Consider the following 18,830-nt stretch of genomic DNA (forward strand, 5'->3'; position numbering starts at 1 on the left):
CTTCCATGAAGGCCTGATTCACACAGTCTGCTCTTAACAGTTGTTCTAGAGACGTGTCTGCTGCTAGAACTCTGTGTGGCATTGACCTGCTCTCTAATCTGAGCTGCTGTTAACCTGCCATTTCTGAGGCTGGTGACTCTGATGAACTTATCCTCCGCAGCAGAGGTGACTCTTGGTCTTTTTTCCTGGGCCGGTCCTCATGTGAGCCACTTTCTTTGTAGCACTTGATGGTTTTTGCGACTGCACTTGGGGACACTTTCACAGTTTTCCCAATTTTTCGGACTGACTGACCTTCATTTCTTAAAGTAATGATGGCCACTCGTTTTTCTTTAGTTAGCTGCTTTTTTCTTGCCATAATACAAATTCTAACAGTCTATTCAGTGGGACTATCAGCTGTGTGTCCACCTGACTTCTGCACAACACAACTTATGGTCCCAACCCCATTTATAAGGCAAGAAATCCCACTTATTAAACCTGACAGGGCTCACCTGTGAAGTGAGGACGATTTCAGGTGACGACCTCTTGAAGCTCATCAAGAGAATGCAGAGTTTGTGCAAAGCAGTAATCAGAGCAAAAGGTGGCTACTTTGAAGAAACTAGAATATAAGGCGTGTTTTCAGTTGTTTTACACTTTTTTGTTAAGTACATATTTCCACATGTGTTAATTCATAGTTTTGATGCCTTCAGTGTGAATCTACAATGTCAATAGTCATGAAAATAAAGGAAACTCATTGAATGAGGTGTGTCCAAACTTTTGGTCTGTACTGTATATGTGTAGAGAATAAACATACTTAATAACTTTTACCTTATTAGACATTTTTGAGTAAACTTCGAGTCTCATTAAAGGGTCAATTACCCAGGTTTGTGAATATTTTGTCAATTATTGTCATCCTAATCTAGCAGAACTGACAAACTAAAAAAAAATGACAGAACATAGGCTCATGACTCTTTCAAATTATTTTAAGAAGAGATAAGAGAGAAACTGTATTGGGTTTTTTTTTTAACAACAAAATAAAACCGGATTTCTTTGTTACAACCTGTAAGAACAAAGTAACAAGAGTTCATCAAATGATGCACAAAAACATTTTTCATTAGGCCTGATTTACAGATAAAAATCATGACTTGTCATTCACCTTGAATGTTCTGCTAAGATTGACTGCAAAATATATAACGATAGATGAAGTACAAAAGAAACCTCTGAAATCTTTACTGCGAGTACAATGAGACTGACAGCAGAAGCACAAACCCAACTAATTCAAATTCTTTTCAGGAGCGAATCAGGAAAAATAAGTCACATTAACATGTCAGGATGGCCAACGTGTGTTCAAATGAGTCGGGTTTCAAAAGTGAGCAATACATATATTGAAGCTTCTTTAAGAGCAACGGTGAAAGATGTAAGATGACAACAATCAAGTGAAGAAATCAAGCAATTTACACTGAACATCCCTTGTATTATAAATAATTAAAATATCTAAAAGATTAAATAAGAGTTTCTCTGAGTGGTTGCCATCTGAACCAGCCAGACGACGTGTGCAAATAAACACCAATGAATGTCCAACTCCTCAGAACTCAGCAATTCCTCACATCTCAAACATAAGTGGGTTTCTGTCAGTGATGCAACAAAATCAAAACAACAATTTTAACCCAATTCATTATTAATGCAAAAGGTGAGGTATAAGACACTCGAACTGTCCCTCAGTTTCTTTCTTTTGGAGTTTTTTTTTTTTTTTTTGCTTCCAATTAATTCAAGACTTTGAAGGGGGATATGTGGATTTCCTTCGACATCGGCTCCACTACAACAGCAAATAAAAGGGAAAGCAATGACCAAGAAGTCAAACATTACAGTGTGTTTAAATAGCAGGGGGAAAGGGGAAAAAAAGCTTGGATACAAAATTAAAGCCAAGTTATGTTGTTAAAGTGTAAAATTTGCTTTACAATAAAAGGAGAAATGAACTCAAGACTGGGTTTCATTGATTTGTCAACATTTTTTCATAATTATGGAAGGAAGTCTTCCTCCTCCATCAAACCAAAATAATTTAATGAACGTAAACAGATTGTTGAACAAAAAAAAAAAAGGCAAATGTTACATAGTCGCCTAATACAGAAGACCAAAACCTTTCCCAGCTGATAAAAAATGTTTTGGAAAGATCGAATAGAAAACACTGACCATCGCGGAGAGAAGATGATGCCCAGAATCGATTAGAAAAAACAGCAAACACACAGGCAGCAAGTACTTCGAATGATCTCATCGACATCGGGGCCTGTAGTGATTACGTATGTACACAATGCCAATATTGTTTCCCATATCTCATGATAAGAATATTCCTTACACAGCCACACCTGCTGATTGAGAGTCGAGTGTTTCAGGATTGCATTTAAATAATGTGTTAGTAGTGACATTTTATCAAGCCTGTTTATGAGCAGCAACACAATGTCTGTAGAAATATTGCAATATCTTAAAAAAAAATAATAATAATATTGTACCAGTCATTTGTGCAACATGTTCAGCATTTCTTTGACAGTATATACAGAGGTGCATTGTGTAACTGTGCATGTTGCATATGCTACGCGGGGCTGGAGCTGGCTCTTACGTAAAAAAGGAGGAGGGAGAAAACAATCGGGAGTTTGTACGATTAAGGCTCCATTTTGAACAATTTAAAGACAATTTTGTCAGAATGCCAGCTTACAGTTCCTTTAGGTGGCAGGTATGCTGACACTTTGGTGCATTGCTTTTAAAATGGCATATTGACAAGACAGTTAAAAACAAACAACAATATCTATAATAGAGGTTTTAGCAAATTGAGGAGCCACTCCCAGCTGTCAGTGGGTGAAAGGTAGGATACGACATGTACCGGGCCACAGATCAAATGGAAAATAAAACAGATCTACTGACACACAGAAATAAAGTTCTGACTGGTAGAATTCAGCTGTGAAGCTCACCTGTCTGAGGTGAAGAAAAGCAGTGTCAGCGTTTGGAACCACTTGTTAAGTGATTAATGAAATCACTGTACCGCTTTAGAGAGGCACATCACAATCCTGGTGTTTTACAATGATAATATATTACCTATTAGAACCACCTGGGCTTTAAAACTAGAAAAGACACTGGTGTTTTCTTGGCGCCGGGTGTAAAATAGGGCCCTTAGTCTCTGTAGCACCTCACCGTAAACCCAATGTTGTTACTCGTACAGAAAAAGGCAGGAATTGAAGGCCATATCGCAGCCGATGAAAGCTTCTTCAGCAACTGCTCACTGCAGATGACTCAAAGTTCAAATCGCAGACATCAAAATGCAATTCAACATTTTTCCTCCACTGAACATGTTTCATGTTCCAGTTTTCTATCAGCAGCCGAGTTAAGGTTACAACAAAAGGGACCTTTCCAGCATTGATCATGACGACATTCACGCAATAGTAGAGTTTGACAATATATTATCCGAACATTTGATCAAAATAATTAAGACGTGATTAAGACATGATGATTTCATTCTAAGTTGTGAATCAATGACTGATTTGTTCATTTTTAAAATTCCCACATCATTAAAAAGACAAAATTAATTTAAAAAAAGCAACACCCGCAGTTGCAGCAGTTTGTAAAACATTCCCACGGGACTTCTGCTCATTTGTGCATTGTGTATGGTGAGAGCACTGATGTGCTCATAATTAAAAAACTTTACATTTTTTTATATTTATTTTTTTTACATTTTCATGCTTTGCAGCAGCTGCTGCCATTTATTAATTTTTTTGTTGGGAGAAGTCACGGTTCATTTTTCAAACAGTAACTACTCAATTTGTGGAGTCACGACTCTCACACTTTAGTTGCATTCTGTATTTCTGACCCATGCTATTCCTGACAATCTGTGACTTATTCAATGGGCTGAAAGGGCCGAGAAAGGGGCAGGACAGTTCTTCCTCTTCAGTTCATTTTACAGTCTCGTCACTTCGTGCCAGTTTCCCTTCAAAAGAAGTATTGTAAAGTGATGTCAGATCTACAAGTGAATCTTGTAGAGAATCAAAAATATAGAAGACTAGGCTTAGAAAAGGCCAGCTGTATCTGATATAGTGTAGATGCTCACTTAAAAATAGCCACATTCTCCACACTGCAGTGGGGACTTTAGTCACTGCCTGACACCATCACCTCAGAAAATAATGTCCCAGGAAGAAGTCGGAAGTGTAGATATCTGCACAGGTGACGCCAGACACTCCATATTGATGGGATTATTATTGAGAACAGTTTTCTGCTACGATCCCAGAGCAAACCAATGCTGGACTTGAGCTATCCCGCGTTGTATCTGGCCAAAGTAAAAGTCTGCATTTCTGGAGAAGTCCTGACAGACTGAGGACTGGGCATCACCCAACGCACAGTAAAGGGCAGTGCCGCCAACGCTGATCACTACAGTAACCAGACAGAGCAGAACAAGAAGCAGGCAGGAGTCTCCACTGCCAACATCTACAAAGAGAAAAACAAAGAGGGTCAAAGCGGTAGTGGCAGGGAAAACAGGGCAAACGTGTATCTAACGTCTAACGGTAAGGCAATTCACAACTTTACCATGCTCATAGCCTTCATCAGGAACCTTGAAGCGGACACGTCTTTTGGCAGTGGGTTTTTCCGGCCGTGATTCCGAACTGGCAGATATGCTCACGTTTTCTGTACAGATGCGTCGCTTCTTCAATATGGAGACCAGGCCAGAGGCAGGAGATATCTGTGGAGGAATATAAAACAACACGCATGAGCCAACAATAGAACAATAGTTTTCAACTGAATCACTTCGACATCAAACATCGATGGCATTTTGTAGAGTGGCGAACAAATTAAGACTCGTCCAGCAGGGGGCACACTGTCAGCCCTCGTGAACTGTAGTTAAGCCCCCCCCCCTTTGATATATTGTTGACTCATGACATCCGAGACCCATTCAATATTAAACTGTAAATTATTATAATTGTCTTAATGTAATGATAATTAAGGGACAGAATAGAATTATTATTAAAAGTTTGTTGGTGAACCATTATTATTACTGTCATTATGTAAATTTCATTCATAAGGACTGCTGGTCCAACAAGGCAGGGTGTTTGTGTGTGATTCCTTTCATAGCAAGCAAAAACTTCAACTTCTGCACTTGGAAGCAGACTCCTCGCATTGAACCAAAAACAAAACCTTTATAACAGTTTCCACCTGACATCTCCTGAGCAGTACCTCTCTGGCTGCTCCACATTATGTGTTCTTTCAAAATTGAAGACTGAATATGAAACAAGCTTTCCCATCTACAAATCCATAGTGGCTATAACAGTAATGGTTAGATAATACCATTAGAGTTGCTTCAACATGGCGACCTGCTGTCTGTCAGAGACACACCAGATCTACAGATAGCAAAAGAGCAATGTAATATAATAGCTAAGTGAAGATTTAAAAAAAAAACAACACAAGCATCACTGTTTTGAGGTGATTTCTCTTATACTATAAGGGAAAAAGCTAAATTTGCATCATTTAATATTTTAAATATATCAAGATCAACACATGCTCATAAAGTTTTTATGTAGTGAAGAGCAAGATAGCGAACACACCTCCTCTATTGCGATGAGTTTTGCCATGTTATCCAGTGAGGGAGCTTCTCTAATGATGCGAGCTTGGTCTTCTTCATAATCCTCATAGTCCTCCTCGTCCTCCTTCTCCTCTGCTTCTTGTTCCTGCTGCTTCGTATTAGTCTCCTCGGGGAGATGTGCTTCCTGGTCCAGGCAGGTTTTACTGCTTTTCTGCAGTGATGATGTAATGTAGTTATCAGCTGCTTATCAATGTTTTTTTCTTTTCTACTCTGCTGGACTGTTGTCAATATCACGAAAGCAAAGATTTCTGTTCTTATTTGTGGTTGTTTTCATTTTTTTTTTTTTTTTTTATCAACTGCAAGGCATGAACTAGTGTAAACTTAAACTGTAGAGAAAGCAAATATATGGCTCTGCAATAAGTGACACAGTCCAAGAGACAAGAACTTTGAGAAGACACCCAAAGCAGAGAACCCACGGATTAAGTTAATGACAGATGTAGTTAATATTGTCAACTTACTTGAGCCTGTTTTTGAAACAGATACTATAAGAACCTCCTTAAAGATATATTCACAGCATCTTACATAGAGTGACAATACGACTCCTACCTGTGTGTTTTGCCATAGCTGGGTCTCGTTGTATAGCTTCTCCTGAGTTGTAGTATCCTGGTGCAGCGGTTGTACCTTGACTACTATGCTACTGCCCAAAGTCTCCACCGGTAAAGCTTTCTGAACATCGAAATAGTCTCTTTCCTTCTGACTCTCTTCTTCCCCTTCTTCCTCGCCCTCATCTTCCATCTCCAAAGCCTCTTCCGCCTCCTCCACGGCCCTCTCTTCTTCCGACTTTACCCCCTTTTCTTGTGTCGAGTCTAAATCTTGTCCCTGCTGCTCTGCAGGCACGGACTGATCCATTCCTCCACTTGCACAGGGGTGCAGTCCATTTCCTATGACTGCATTGGTGTGTCCCACCGCTCCTTCTGCCGTGTCTCGCTCGTTGTCACCGGTTTGCTTGTCAGCCTGTCGAGACTCATCAAAACTGCCTGGGTCTTCTCTCTCTTTTTCTGGTGAATTTAGCTTTTCAGGAAAATGAATAGAGGGCATGACTGGACAAGATTCCTCTTCCACTCTCTGCTCCATCACTCCTTCCATCTGATTGGCTGGACAGAAACATTAAGCAAAAACAAGGAATAAAGGACAGGTCGTAGAATGAAGGACAAAGATTTTGTCTACCATCAGGTTCGAATTCTGCACTAATCATGTTAATATTGCCAATAAGTCTATAAATCTCATTTAAACCTTTTTAGTGTTCTGTAATTGATACCGAAAGCAATAAAAGCATCAAGAAAAGCTGCAGACCACAACGGGAGAGTAAATGAAGAAAACTTCGCTCAAATTCTTATCAACAAAACACTTGCAAACATAAAACATGTTTAAAATGATAATTCACATGACTTTTTAATAAAGGCTTACAATAACATAGGGTAGTTTCTGCATTCTTAACAGACCAGCTGAGAAACACAACAGCTTTGATTTACTTACCTGAGGTACATGAAGGTATTGCACTACCTTCTTCTTTGGGTTTCAGAAGATCCCAAGATACACACTGCACACACACAGACAAACTGTTAGAATACACCAACACTGTTGCCTAAACTAAGATAAGCTATACTGTGATATATTACTACAAAACAAAAAATACAAGGAACAATACAAATACATGACAGTAATCACAGTGAGTCTCCTCTATGTTACACGAAGCACATAATTTTTTTTTTTCTGCCATTTATACATACAAATTAGAAATACATTACCTCCGCATCTTTTGCCCCCGGTCTAAAAAAAAAAAAAAAGGAAGAAAAGAAAGTTTGTGGTTTTAGTAAATGAAGACGCAAAACATGGGTGACTCTTTTGCCTACTCGCCAATCTAATATTAGCCTCAACACTTTTGCCTTGCTGTCAGTGTGTGTGTGTGTGTGTGTGTGTGTGTGTGTGTGTGTGTGTGTGTGTGTGTGTGTGTGTGTGTGTGTGTGTGTGTGTGTGTGTGTGTGTGTGTGTGTGTGTGTGTGTGTGTGTGTGTGTGTGTGTGTGTGCGCAAGTTGAGCAAAGTGAAACCTTAGCAGTGTGATGGCTCAAATGTCTGAAAGTGCAGCCACAGCAGGCAATAGCCATATGCTCTCACCATCACTGCTCAGCACACACTAAGGTACACATGCTCAAAGTTATACAAACAGCTGCACGTGTGTGTGTGTGTGTGTGTGTGTGCGTGTGTGTGTATGTGTAGGTGTGTCAGCTGACGGGGATTTTACAGAATGTGCAGGTGTGCACAATGTCCTACAGTGGGAGTGAGGCAGGTGGAGGACTCCTTATCAGCCTCTGCCAGAATCCCTTGTAGAAAGAAATGAATACTGAGCTTGGATCTGAGTCCCGGCCAACAATGTCAAATCTCCTTTGAAGGACATTATAAATCACATGTACGTACTTTCTTAAAAACAACCTTCCATCCTTCAGAAAAGCTAATAATAATAATACAAGTGGCAATAAACCCTAAAATGCAAAAGAAACATTAGTATGATGCATCAACAGCGTCCGTACACACAACATTACAGACTGACCGTGTGTGTGTCTGGCAAATGTGTTTGAGCGTTTCCAGTTGTTGGGTTTCCAGGCCAGTGGAGGTCGTCCTACACTGAGTCTCTGAAAAACAAGACACATAACAGAAATGAATTATAAAATAATACTTAATCTCACCTCAAAAGAAATACAACTTTTCCATAAACCTAACAATTAAGTTATTATTTGCAAGACAAAAAAAGCTAACATTTTATAAATGATGGCTCAAAGTTGAGACTGTCTAAAAAAGGGTCATACTGATCATTTTAAACAAGGGATGAAGATCAGTGAATAATCTATATGGGCGTCTCTTACACTGTCAACAGGACTGTACACAGGCGTATGTCTGTATATTGTTTATGTAGGAGTTTAGGTGTGAACAGGTCTAGTTAATCTGATTATGTATGTATGTATGAATACCTGAATATAGATTATCTAATTTTTCTAAATATATTTTCAAAAAATGTCACTTTAATTATATTATAACTAATGGGTTTATATATAGATTTGTATATTTATATGTATGTGGGTAGATGGAGTGTAGATATGTTTACATGTAAAAGGTTTTCTACCAACATTCTAAGTTACACAGTACTCAAACACATCACTGAGCTTGAGTCAACAATTTAATGTTATTTCCAATAAACAAATTATCCAATACATATGCTGTCTGACACACTGAAGCTTTAAAAACATTATGATCCAGTTTATATGTATATAATCACAATATGTGTCGCCATCTTAATTTTTTTCCCCCAAATTCTAAAATGGAGTCACAAATTAGGTCCATAAAGAAGAATTGATGTTCCATTTGAAGCTTGTACACCTGAGATCCAGCATAAGTGGATTAATTCCAAACTATGATAAGATATGGCAGTAATTCCTTCTTTATTTTGAGTCCGAATTCAGTGTATAATTGTTTTTCCAACATCAATGTATGTCATTTAATTTCATAGTGCCTGTCGTTTTTGTCTGTTTTGTTTGTTTTTAAATAATATTCAAGTTTATGTATGTATGTTTACAAATGCCTAAAATCAATTAAAAAAACTTTTTTTTGAATAATAACAAATTAGGACCATTAACATGAATTAATAGCTGCTTAGCCAAAGCAAAGGGACAAAACACAGAAGTGAATTATTATGTGAAGTGTAAAGCAGTCATAACATATCATCATCATTTTAACAAACTTCATTATGCTACACTGGGAGTGTCTCTCAGTGCCGAGCGACACGGTTTAATCTCTTACTGTTAATAACCTTACACACAATTATATGTTTGGGAGAATTAAGGACGTTGATACTTGGGGGAAACTTCCACAATAAAAAGTTAATATACACTAAGGGGCACATGACAGATGCCCACACTGTGTGTTGTTCAACCTCCAAAGGCTTTTGGCAGTTTAACATGTTAAAGATTATTGAACCTTTATATGTTACTCTTTAAACCACAGCATATCTAATCAGTGTTTATCCTCTGATGTGTCGCCTTGCTAAAACCACAGTGGATAAATGTTTATTCTACACACTGTCAATCCAATACTGAATTCTTGTGTTTAGGTTTTTCTGTGTGCTGCGCCTTACCCCACTGCTCTTGAAGTGCCTTCAGGTTGTCCAGCACTCTCTGGTGATAGACTTTCTCTAGCTGGATGCACCATAATGCCCGCTGGTCTGAACGTCACAGGTTAGGGAATACAACAGTAAAAACACACAGAGATGGAACAAGGACATGCACAGAAGTGCTCGGGAGCTTAACAAAGAAGAGAGAAAAACGGCATCAACCTAAAAGCTCCGAGTTTCCGCTCACTAACGACGACAGCCGACAAGAGTAGAAGAAGAGAAAAATGGAATTTGAGAAGAAAAGAAGGAAGAGAAGAAACAATACAAGTAGGAGAAGAGGACAGAGCACAAGGCCAATGGAGATAAGAGGGGGAGACGTACTCGAGGATGTAGACTCATGTTTATGGATGTGAGCAGCCAAAACACAATCCCTCTTTGACATGGACAATGCTTTCTCTTTCTCTACCAACACTCTGTACATGCATGACATAACTAAGCTAGCTTTCTCCTTTTCTTTTACTGTGTCATTTATTCTCTCCCACTGTCTTTTTCTCTTATCGACCTTCCTTTTCTTCTGCCTTCCTTTTCATGAATTACTATTCCTTTACCTTATTTGCTTTATCTTCCAAAAGCTCACATGCTTGAGTGAATTTCTATGGGTCTGCCAGGAATGTGTGTGCATTGCTATGATCTATACACAATAATCATTTCCTTATGAAAACACAGGTTGGTGGTTTAATGCCTTATGCATAATCATAATCACAGAAAAAAAAAAGCATTTCATGTTCAAAATAAAGTTCAGCAGGGTAGTAATGTGCATGAATCGTCATTACTGTATTATTTACTCACAAACTCTGCCAATCCCACAGTTGCTCCTGATAAGACCTGAACTGTTGTGGCAATACCTGCAGTTTACCATCAAAGCAGATTGAAGTTTTAATCCATGTGTACCTCTTACCTCATCTCTTCCACCATTTCTTTTTTTATTGGTGAGTCTCTAAGGACAAACTGGCTCGGATGCAAATCCTTCCTCTCAGAGGATGAAAGAAGTGGCGGTGCCACGACTGTTCTCGTTTCACAACCACATAGAATAACCAAAAAAAGAGAGGTAGCCAAAGAATGAATTACATGTAGAACAAAAATAAAAGCAAGGATACAGTCTTCATGATGGACAAAGGCCTCAGCAATCTGTGGAGAGAACGAGTGATTACAACTTCTGAAATGCACGAGTGCATTTCTCTCTTCGGCTGTCATAGGCAGGATCAGAGAAACTGGCTCTGGAGGGGTTTAAAAATCAAACCGAGAATAATCCTTATCCACAGTAGTTCTTCAACATCACATAAGGTCTGTCAATATGTAAACTTCAAAAGAAAAGATTTTTTTTTTTTTTTTAAACACCAGACTACAGAAAGCTGACAGTCACTGTACTGCTGCTTCAGCAACTCATGTAACGATTAACCAGACAGAGGAAAAGACACAATCTGATCCACAGACACAACGCAGCCCGTAAACTGTTACAGAAAGTGCATTTAGGACCGACACGGGGAAAATGAGAGCGAGAGTGAAAAGGAAGACCACAGGAAAGAAAAATGAGAGACCGTGGTGGACACTCTACCTCTTTTCAGCAAGTGTCGCTTTCATGTTGTTCAGCTGGTCGCAGAACAAGAGAAGAGCGTGTGAGGGAGGGGCCGAGAGAGAGAGAGAGAGAGGAGGAGGAGGAAAGTGGAGGGTAAGGTTCTCGCATTTCTAATGAGGTGATGGGTGGTGACGACTGACTGACCTTTCTGGGAAACTGCCAACGTGGTGGAGGTACAAAGTTGGAAACATTTTTTTTTTTTTTTTTTTTTGCTCTGCTCATTCATCATTCGCGGCATAGAAATTGTCAAGTGTGTTAAAAGGACTCTATTTTCAATTTACTTTCTTCTCAAAATATCTCACCGGCATGAAATGGACACATTATTTCCTCGTAGGTTTTGTTTCTGACTTGTGCTGGATTACATCATTTCAAACTAAAGCTGAAGACATTTAGGTTTTGATAAGCCACCTGAGACACTCTACTGCCTCTTTGCTCCAGGCTGCAGTCTCACCAGACTTCATTAAAGCCATTTTATTCTGGGGCTCACACCACTCCGCACCTTTTCTCTAATTCCATATCCACTAACAATTTTGCCCCTCAAGGTTGCAGTATTCTATGACCGCATATAAACTCAAACTTTCAAACAATTACTTTTTGGATTCTTAAGAAGTTAACTAACTCGCATCAGATCACAAGTAGCAATCACATTTAGTTATCACCATGAACATATCAAATGTGAGTGAGTGAGTAAGTACAACAGGCCTAATGATAGAAAAGCAAAAGGTGAATAAATGTGAGATTTAGATGTGCTATTTGCTTGATCATAAACATGGTTCTTCCTCTCCTGTGTTTGGTTCAGCTATAAATAAATACAGTTGCATAGACATGGTCAGAAAGGCTCACCAATATTTCCTGAAGAAGAAAGTTGCATCTATAAAACAATTAATATATAAAACATTTTTTTAAAGCCATTATGCAGTAAAGAACCTGTTTCTAACTCGTGAGGAGTCACACACAGCTATTATGTGACCGCATCAGTGCAGTGTTAAAGCAAAACCTCTGTGAGGCGCTGTTTCATTCCCACCTGTTTGCCTGCAAGTTAGCGTCAGTCAGGTGTTCCTGGTAAATCAACCTGACACAAGTATTCACACACCCCAAAACTTACATGTTCAGTCATGCAGGGCTGAGTGTGGGAGAACATCAAGCATGAAAAGACTGGTGGTGTCTGTTTTTTTTTGTTTTTTTATGGCATGAAAGCGTGCACATTAGCTGAAGACACCCATGCCTGGAGGTACAGTGTGGTGCTCTGATTATAAGGGAGTGGAATAACTGTGAGCTGATAACTACTGCGAGAGAAGTCCCAAATCCAGGTGACCAGTGATCATAAGAGAGTCTCTTGAAATGAGTGACCGGCAGGTTACCTGGTGAAGGTACTGCGGGAGGTGGGAGTCGTCTCCTCGCTGGGTCAGCTTCTCCAGAGACTCCAGCAGGCCAGGGCTTGAAAGGGCTCCAGTGGTGGAAGTAATATTTTCAGAATTTGAGGATGCAGGTCCCGTCATGAGAGTGGATTGGGTAGCAGGAGTAGCTCCTGTGGTGACGGAGGGCAGTTCTGCTGTTGAGGCGTCAGATCCTGCGTAAGAAGTGGCGGAACCTTGACGACAAGGCTCTGTGGATGAGGTAAGTTGTATGGTCGAGGAGTCTGTTGTTTTTGCTATTCTGTCAGTAGCCTCTGGGAGATATGAGGCCGAGGTTCCAGGCTGAGGAGGAGATTCTGCAGACCCCACGGGGACAGTGCAGGGAATGGGCTCTGTGGAAGAGGCATCTGATCTGGTGGCGGAGCTGTGCACTTCAGCATCACACTGGCTGTGTTCCACTGGAGTGACGGGGGATGTGGGCTCTGGGCTGGTTCCAGGGCTGAACACACAGGAAGACTCCAAAAGACTGCCTGAGGAGATTAACAAAGGAAAAACCAAGAGAGGGATGAAACAAAGATGATTAAAAAAAAAAGATGGATGGAAAAATAAGTATGGCAACTACCGGTATATAGATACTGTACATGTACACATTTAAAACCACACAATCTTGCCCGAGACACAAATTTAGAAGTAAATCTGCATTGGTTTTATTTTTGTTTTGAGATTACAGTGACAAAGATTGTAAACGGACTTTCAGTTATATCGCGCTTCTACCGCATCAGCAGCCCCCACGGTTCTTTACACTGTTGATCACATTCAGGCATTCACACACACACAGAGGTGGAGGCCATGCAAAAGGCACTCAGTCCATCTACTAGGAGCAGTTTGGGGTTCAGTGTCATCTGGCGATGGGACTCAAACCAGCAACCTTCCACTTGGGAGACAAGCACTGAGTCAACCAGAGCCACTTTATAAACATGGCTTTATAAATCCAAATACAACTGCATACATTGCAAATTCAGAGCCAGCTAGTATTTGAAAGGAACATAAGCCTCACATCAAACCTGAACTTATTATAGTCTGACAACTTTGAGACTAGTTTTTAGCATCTTCGTTTTCCCTTTCAATTCATACTGTCAAAATGATGTCCCTTCCCTTTATGCAACACATACATATACTGTCCAATGAAGCTACCCTTCCATTATCCTCCTTTTCTCCTCCTCTCGCTTTCTGGCTCTTCAGGCATGTGATCAAAATAACAACATTACCCTCACCAGAATGACCTCCATCCAAAATGCTGACCATCCACAATGCACTAAAAGCACTGCAGCGGTGAGCCAGCCAGACCTTGTGCCCCGGGGCGATGGCATGTCTTCAACTGAATCAGTCATTTGGGGAATGATAATTCATGCCACAATGATTTCAAGACTGAAATTCTCAGTGTCATTTGAGCGGCCGACTTTGCAACCGGACAACTTATATTATAACTATCAGACCTGGCATCTGCATGATGGGCAAACAAACGTTGTTGAAGACTTTCTGTAAATAAATTGAGCACTTTTAACTTGATCATGTTGCTATTTTCTTCATTACTCTTGTATTATGAGTGCTTTTTTTTTTTAATGGTACATTCCCTGCACCTGAACATTTTCTTGTTGCTGTAAATCTCTAAATGTTCCCAGCGTGTGACTAATAATGGGGTATCTTATCTAATGTTAACTCCAGTTTGATAACACACCAAGAAAAAAATTTGCAAATCTTAAAAAGAAAATTTCAAAAAAATTCAAAATGTCTGTGGTTTTTCTTTTTTTTTTTCTAAATGGGTTATTTCAAACAACAGCAACAAAAAAAAAAGTACAATGGCTTGACGTGAGACGGTCAATATTCATTTTTACATTTACTCGGGGGGGGGGGGGGGGGGGTGAGTCCTCCTGTTAGAAAATGTGATCAATCCGAAAGGAAAGATTAGACAACTTTGCAGTATCTCTCAGCTTCTTTAAGCAAATAGCTAAAAGGTTGCTCGGTCCAGAGCAGTCACTCACTCACCTTCGGCTGGCAGGCCTTTTGAGCGACAAAGTTCCCATTTACATCGCAACGTTTCTGTGTTTTCCTTTTAGAAAAAGGATGGAATGGGTGTAAATTCAAATAATTAGAAATGTTGTGCGCTGTCTCTGGAGCATGGAAACCGTGTCGTTTGTTTCCCCATTATCCTCAACGGAACAAAAAACAATCATTAAACCAAAAAGTAAGTGGACAAGCCTGTAACAACACAATGTGTGACAGAGGATGTTCTAGATTGGAAAAGCAGTAAAACAAGTTTCTTTCGAGATTCACGTTAACATTTCACTCACCAGTTTCAGAATATGAGGAATCGGTCATGGGAGTGTCTGGAGAATGGCAGCGAATCAGAGAGCTGGACTCTTCTGATTCCTCCTCCTCTTTCATCACTTCATCAATGTCTTCTTCATCTTCATCTTTGCTTTGTCCTTTGTCTTGTTTATCTAACTGTTTGACCACCTCCTCCTCCTCCTCCTCCTCCTCCTCCTCCTTCCCATTGTTGTTGAGACTGGATTTTTGGATGAGGCCACACCTTTCTCCCACCTCGTATTGCAAAGGAGAGACACTCTGAGTCTGTGTGAGAACGTTTGCTTCGTTCAGGTTTCGAGTGTGAGCAGCGGGAGTGTCAGGGGTGGGTAAGTTATCACAGAGTTCATCTTGACCCACACGACCCTGTGACATCTCTCTGCACTCCTTTTCAAGCTGACCTGAATGCGAAAGACAAAAAAAATCAATCAGAAATGGAAACTATACCAACATTATTCAAGCCAGTAAATCAAATGTGCAAATTATGAAGGTCGTTGTATGAAGGTCAATCACTGACTCAATATTTACAGGTTACACTCAGTTGAAACATGAGACAAGCCTCCTACACGCAAGGAAGAAAGATAATAAAAACACCACCTCTCTTTAGTCAGAGCGCGATCTATTTTCACAAACAATTTAAATCGACATGTGTCTGGTGGAGCGTCTATTTTTGCTTTAGGAAAATGCTTAAGTTTACCACCATGATCCATTGGGCTCTGCTCTATCAACGTTGGGAGTTCAGCTTGAGGGTCAGCTTGAGGGTCAGTGCGGCTTGTTAGTGGAGCGCTCCTCAGCAGCCGCCTGCCAAGATAAGGAGAAGGAGACAAAGAACAGGCTGGCATGAACGACAGGAGTATGACAAAACATCGAGGTGGTTAAAGTTTGCAGTGAGAGTGAGAAAGGAAAGGATAAGAAAAACAAGTTTAGCATCATTCCCAACCTGTCAAACAACCCCTGGAGCTTAAGAGAGATAATAAAAAAAAAGCTTTACGACATGTGTACCAATCAGACAGCAACTGCAAATGCAAAACCACAAAACCAATCGAGTCATGTATGTGGTCAATAAATAACACAGAGATTCGGTCCAGTCTTGACCTGACGTTGGAGGACACAGAGCTACAGTTATACAGCGCGGGTGCGCTGGATTAGGAAAAAAAATCATACGCTGCAAATGAGAGTAGCACAACAGCATGTTCAGCGGATTTACTCCTTTATGTCACTCATGTAACAAGTAACAAAGGAGAGAACTGTTCCTCGTAGGAAGTTCCTTTCAATCAATCTTGATACACTACTGATGATAAACAAAATCACCACAATAAGTCTTTATGTGGATTAATAATCTTCAAATACAAAGGTACCATTCAAACAACAGCCACTTAACGACCAAAACAGGTTTTCTTAAATGTGCAGATATTTAGATCTCACATGGTGATAAAAATCCAAGAGCTAAACACAGCCAGGCTAATGAAAGCCTATCTCACAGGAATAAGGCTGTCCTGGTTTCCTTCAGCACTCAGCTAATTGTTTTCCTGTAACCCTGTAATGCCCTGAAAGGAGGTGGGCATTGAAACATTCCAAAAGAAAAATCCCTAATGCATAACTTTGAATCCATATTTTCTTTATGTATTGAGGACATTTATTTGATTCGTTTCAAGATAAGACATTACACAAAAAAAAGAGTACAATCATTATTTCATACCGTACTGTAAAAAAAAAAAAAAAAAGGCTCGTGCCACGGTAACCTCGAGATCACAATGACCAGTGACCATCCATCCTCTCCTTTTCGTGTGTGTGTGCCCTGCTCCACGGGGGACCATGAATAATAGAAGATGTGTGAATGGACAGAGGGAGAAAGGATTTCAGCCACATGCAGGTGGAAGAAGAAACAGACCTTGTCCGGTGGGAGGAGGCTACAAAGACCTGACACAGACTAACTATATATATATATATATATATATATATATATATATATATATATATATATATATATATATATATATATATATATATATATATATATATATATATATATATATTAAAAAAAAAAAAAAAACTCACAACAAGTGACACACAGATACATGAGGTACTTCACATGCAGGAGCCATCAACAGTAAATAATAAGCAAATGAGATGCAACTTCTGAAAGTGCATGCAATGAGGTAGGCATAGGCACTGCCTGATCAAAAAAAAATGTAAAAAAAAAAAATTAGGCCACATCTGTTTCGCATCCAGTGACTTACTGCCACCAAATGTAACTGAAGGAGCGTGTCTTTACCCGATTTGTTAACATTACCTAATGTTAACTTGTGAGGCGACACACTGACTCGCAAGAAAACACAGAAAACACAAGCAGTGACAGCACTACACTGACAGTATGTGTGTCCGGGGTTGCCACCGACTCGATTAACCTCCCCTGCTCAGTTCGATTATTTATATGACGTTAACTGGGGTTTAAATCAGAGTGATTTACATATTTGAGCTCAGATTGGGCCGATCGCGATCGTTGCGCCTCCACTGGGGTCGAGTTAACGTTACTCTAAACGATCGTACTTACACCGGACACTCACGAGGATCTAATTACCAAACGTGAAAGCTAACTAGTTGAATGTGGATACCAGACGCGTCGCTAACTAGTCGGTTACAGTTTGAGTGTGTCGCTATGAGGCTAACGTTGCTAACACGCTGAGTACAGTAAAACACATCTGGCCAACAAATCGCCCGTAACCTCCAAAAACCATCCGCCTTTCATTGAGCCGCGACGGAGCGACAGGCTTCAAATCAAATTGCAATTGTTGACGCACAGAAACCGTGAGCCCGGTACCTACGGTTGGAAATGGATCGCTGGACGGCAAAAGACCGGGGCATCCGTCACCTTGCCGGAGATGTTGTTGTGAGTGTTTGATCCTGGGACTGCCGGCGCCAGGGGGCGCTGCTGCGCCCGCTGTCACCGGCCTGCATCGTCTGTCGCCCTCTCGTGTCTTTTTACATGCAGTTGGGTGAGGCACCGGGAAATGTACAGAAAGTTAAAAGTTTGAGAATGTATTTAAAATTTCTCATACGTATTGTCATGAGCCATGAGTGCAGGCGAGCAAAGGGCTCACAAAGTGAATCCTTTCACAAGTTTCTATAGGCGGTCAAGGCCTTGGCTTGTGCAAACGTCACTTCCATGTCTCAATACTTCCAAACATTCCACTCTGGTCAAATCTGGCACATGTATCACCTAAATAGGTTTGTATACTAATTTGAGACCACAAAATATTTATTCACAGGCACAATTTGATGTCTGGGGCTAACATAATTACTATTTGATGAAAGAAATTTTCTCTATTCCGTCTCGTTTTTTTCTCATATTTCTCACTGACAAGTCTGAGGCTCCATTAGGGCATTTTTCATATATTGTGGTTGTGGCAGACAGTGTAAGAAGAAGAGCTTGTTCATATCTTCGGGGTGGCTAACTGTTAAGAGTCGATCCCAGTGAAGGAAGAGTAACTGTGGACAGATCACCAGTCCATCAGATACTAACCTGTATTGAGGTTCTCTATGAAAAGTCAGATGGCATGGTATTTGTTCTTGGCTGTTTGATACTGAGGGAAATGTCCTCTAATTACATAAGGAAAAAAAATGTGTCACTTGAGAATTGGACTTATAAGAGTTAAGTGAAGGATTTGGCAGTGCATGAAATGACGAAGTGATACAGCACCTTCAACCCTAAATACTATAATCAGCGATAAAGGTTATCAAAAGTGAATAGAAATGAGCAAAAAAGATGCACAAATCAC

At 40.1% G+C, this 18,830-nt stretch overlaps 1 protein-coding gene across 1 annotated transcript; it reads right to left on the reverse strand.

Annotated features, from left to right (window-relative positions):
- Window positions 1-1,024: 1,024 nt before the first annotated feature.
- On the reverse strand, window positions 1,025-17,954 carry cnsta (consortin, connexin sorting protein a). Its single transcript, XM_080501311.1, has 13 exons — window positions 17,877-17,954; window positions 15,749-15,852; window positions 15,039-15,452; window positions 12,694-13,217; window positions 10,854-10,884; window positions 9,721-9,807; window positions 8,143-8,224; window positions 7,342-7,363; window positions 7,070-7,133; window positions 6,140-6,687; window positions 5,556-5,744; window positions 4,543-4,696; window positions 1,025-4,443 (listed from the first exon to the last, which is right to left on the reverse strand). Exons 2-13 carry the CDS (start codon window positions 15,759-15,761, stop codon window positions 4,235-4,237), a joined length of 2,337 nt encoding a protein of 778 aa, XP_080357437.1. The 5' UTR covers window positions 15,762-15,852; window positions 17,877-17,954; the 3' UTR covers window positions 1,025-4,234.
- Between the last annotated feature and the right edge of the window lie 876 nt (window positions 17,955-18,830).

The sequence above is a fragment of the Blennius ocellaris genome (genome assembly GCF_963422515.1).
Source record: "Blennius ocellaris genome assembly, chromosome: 1".
Classification (NCBI taxonomy): domain Eukaryota; kingdom Metazoa; phylum Chordata; class Actinopteri; order Blenniiformes; family Blenniidae; genus Blennius; species Blennius ocellaris.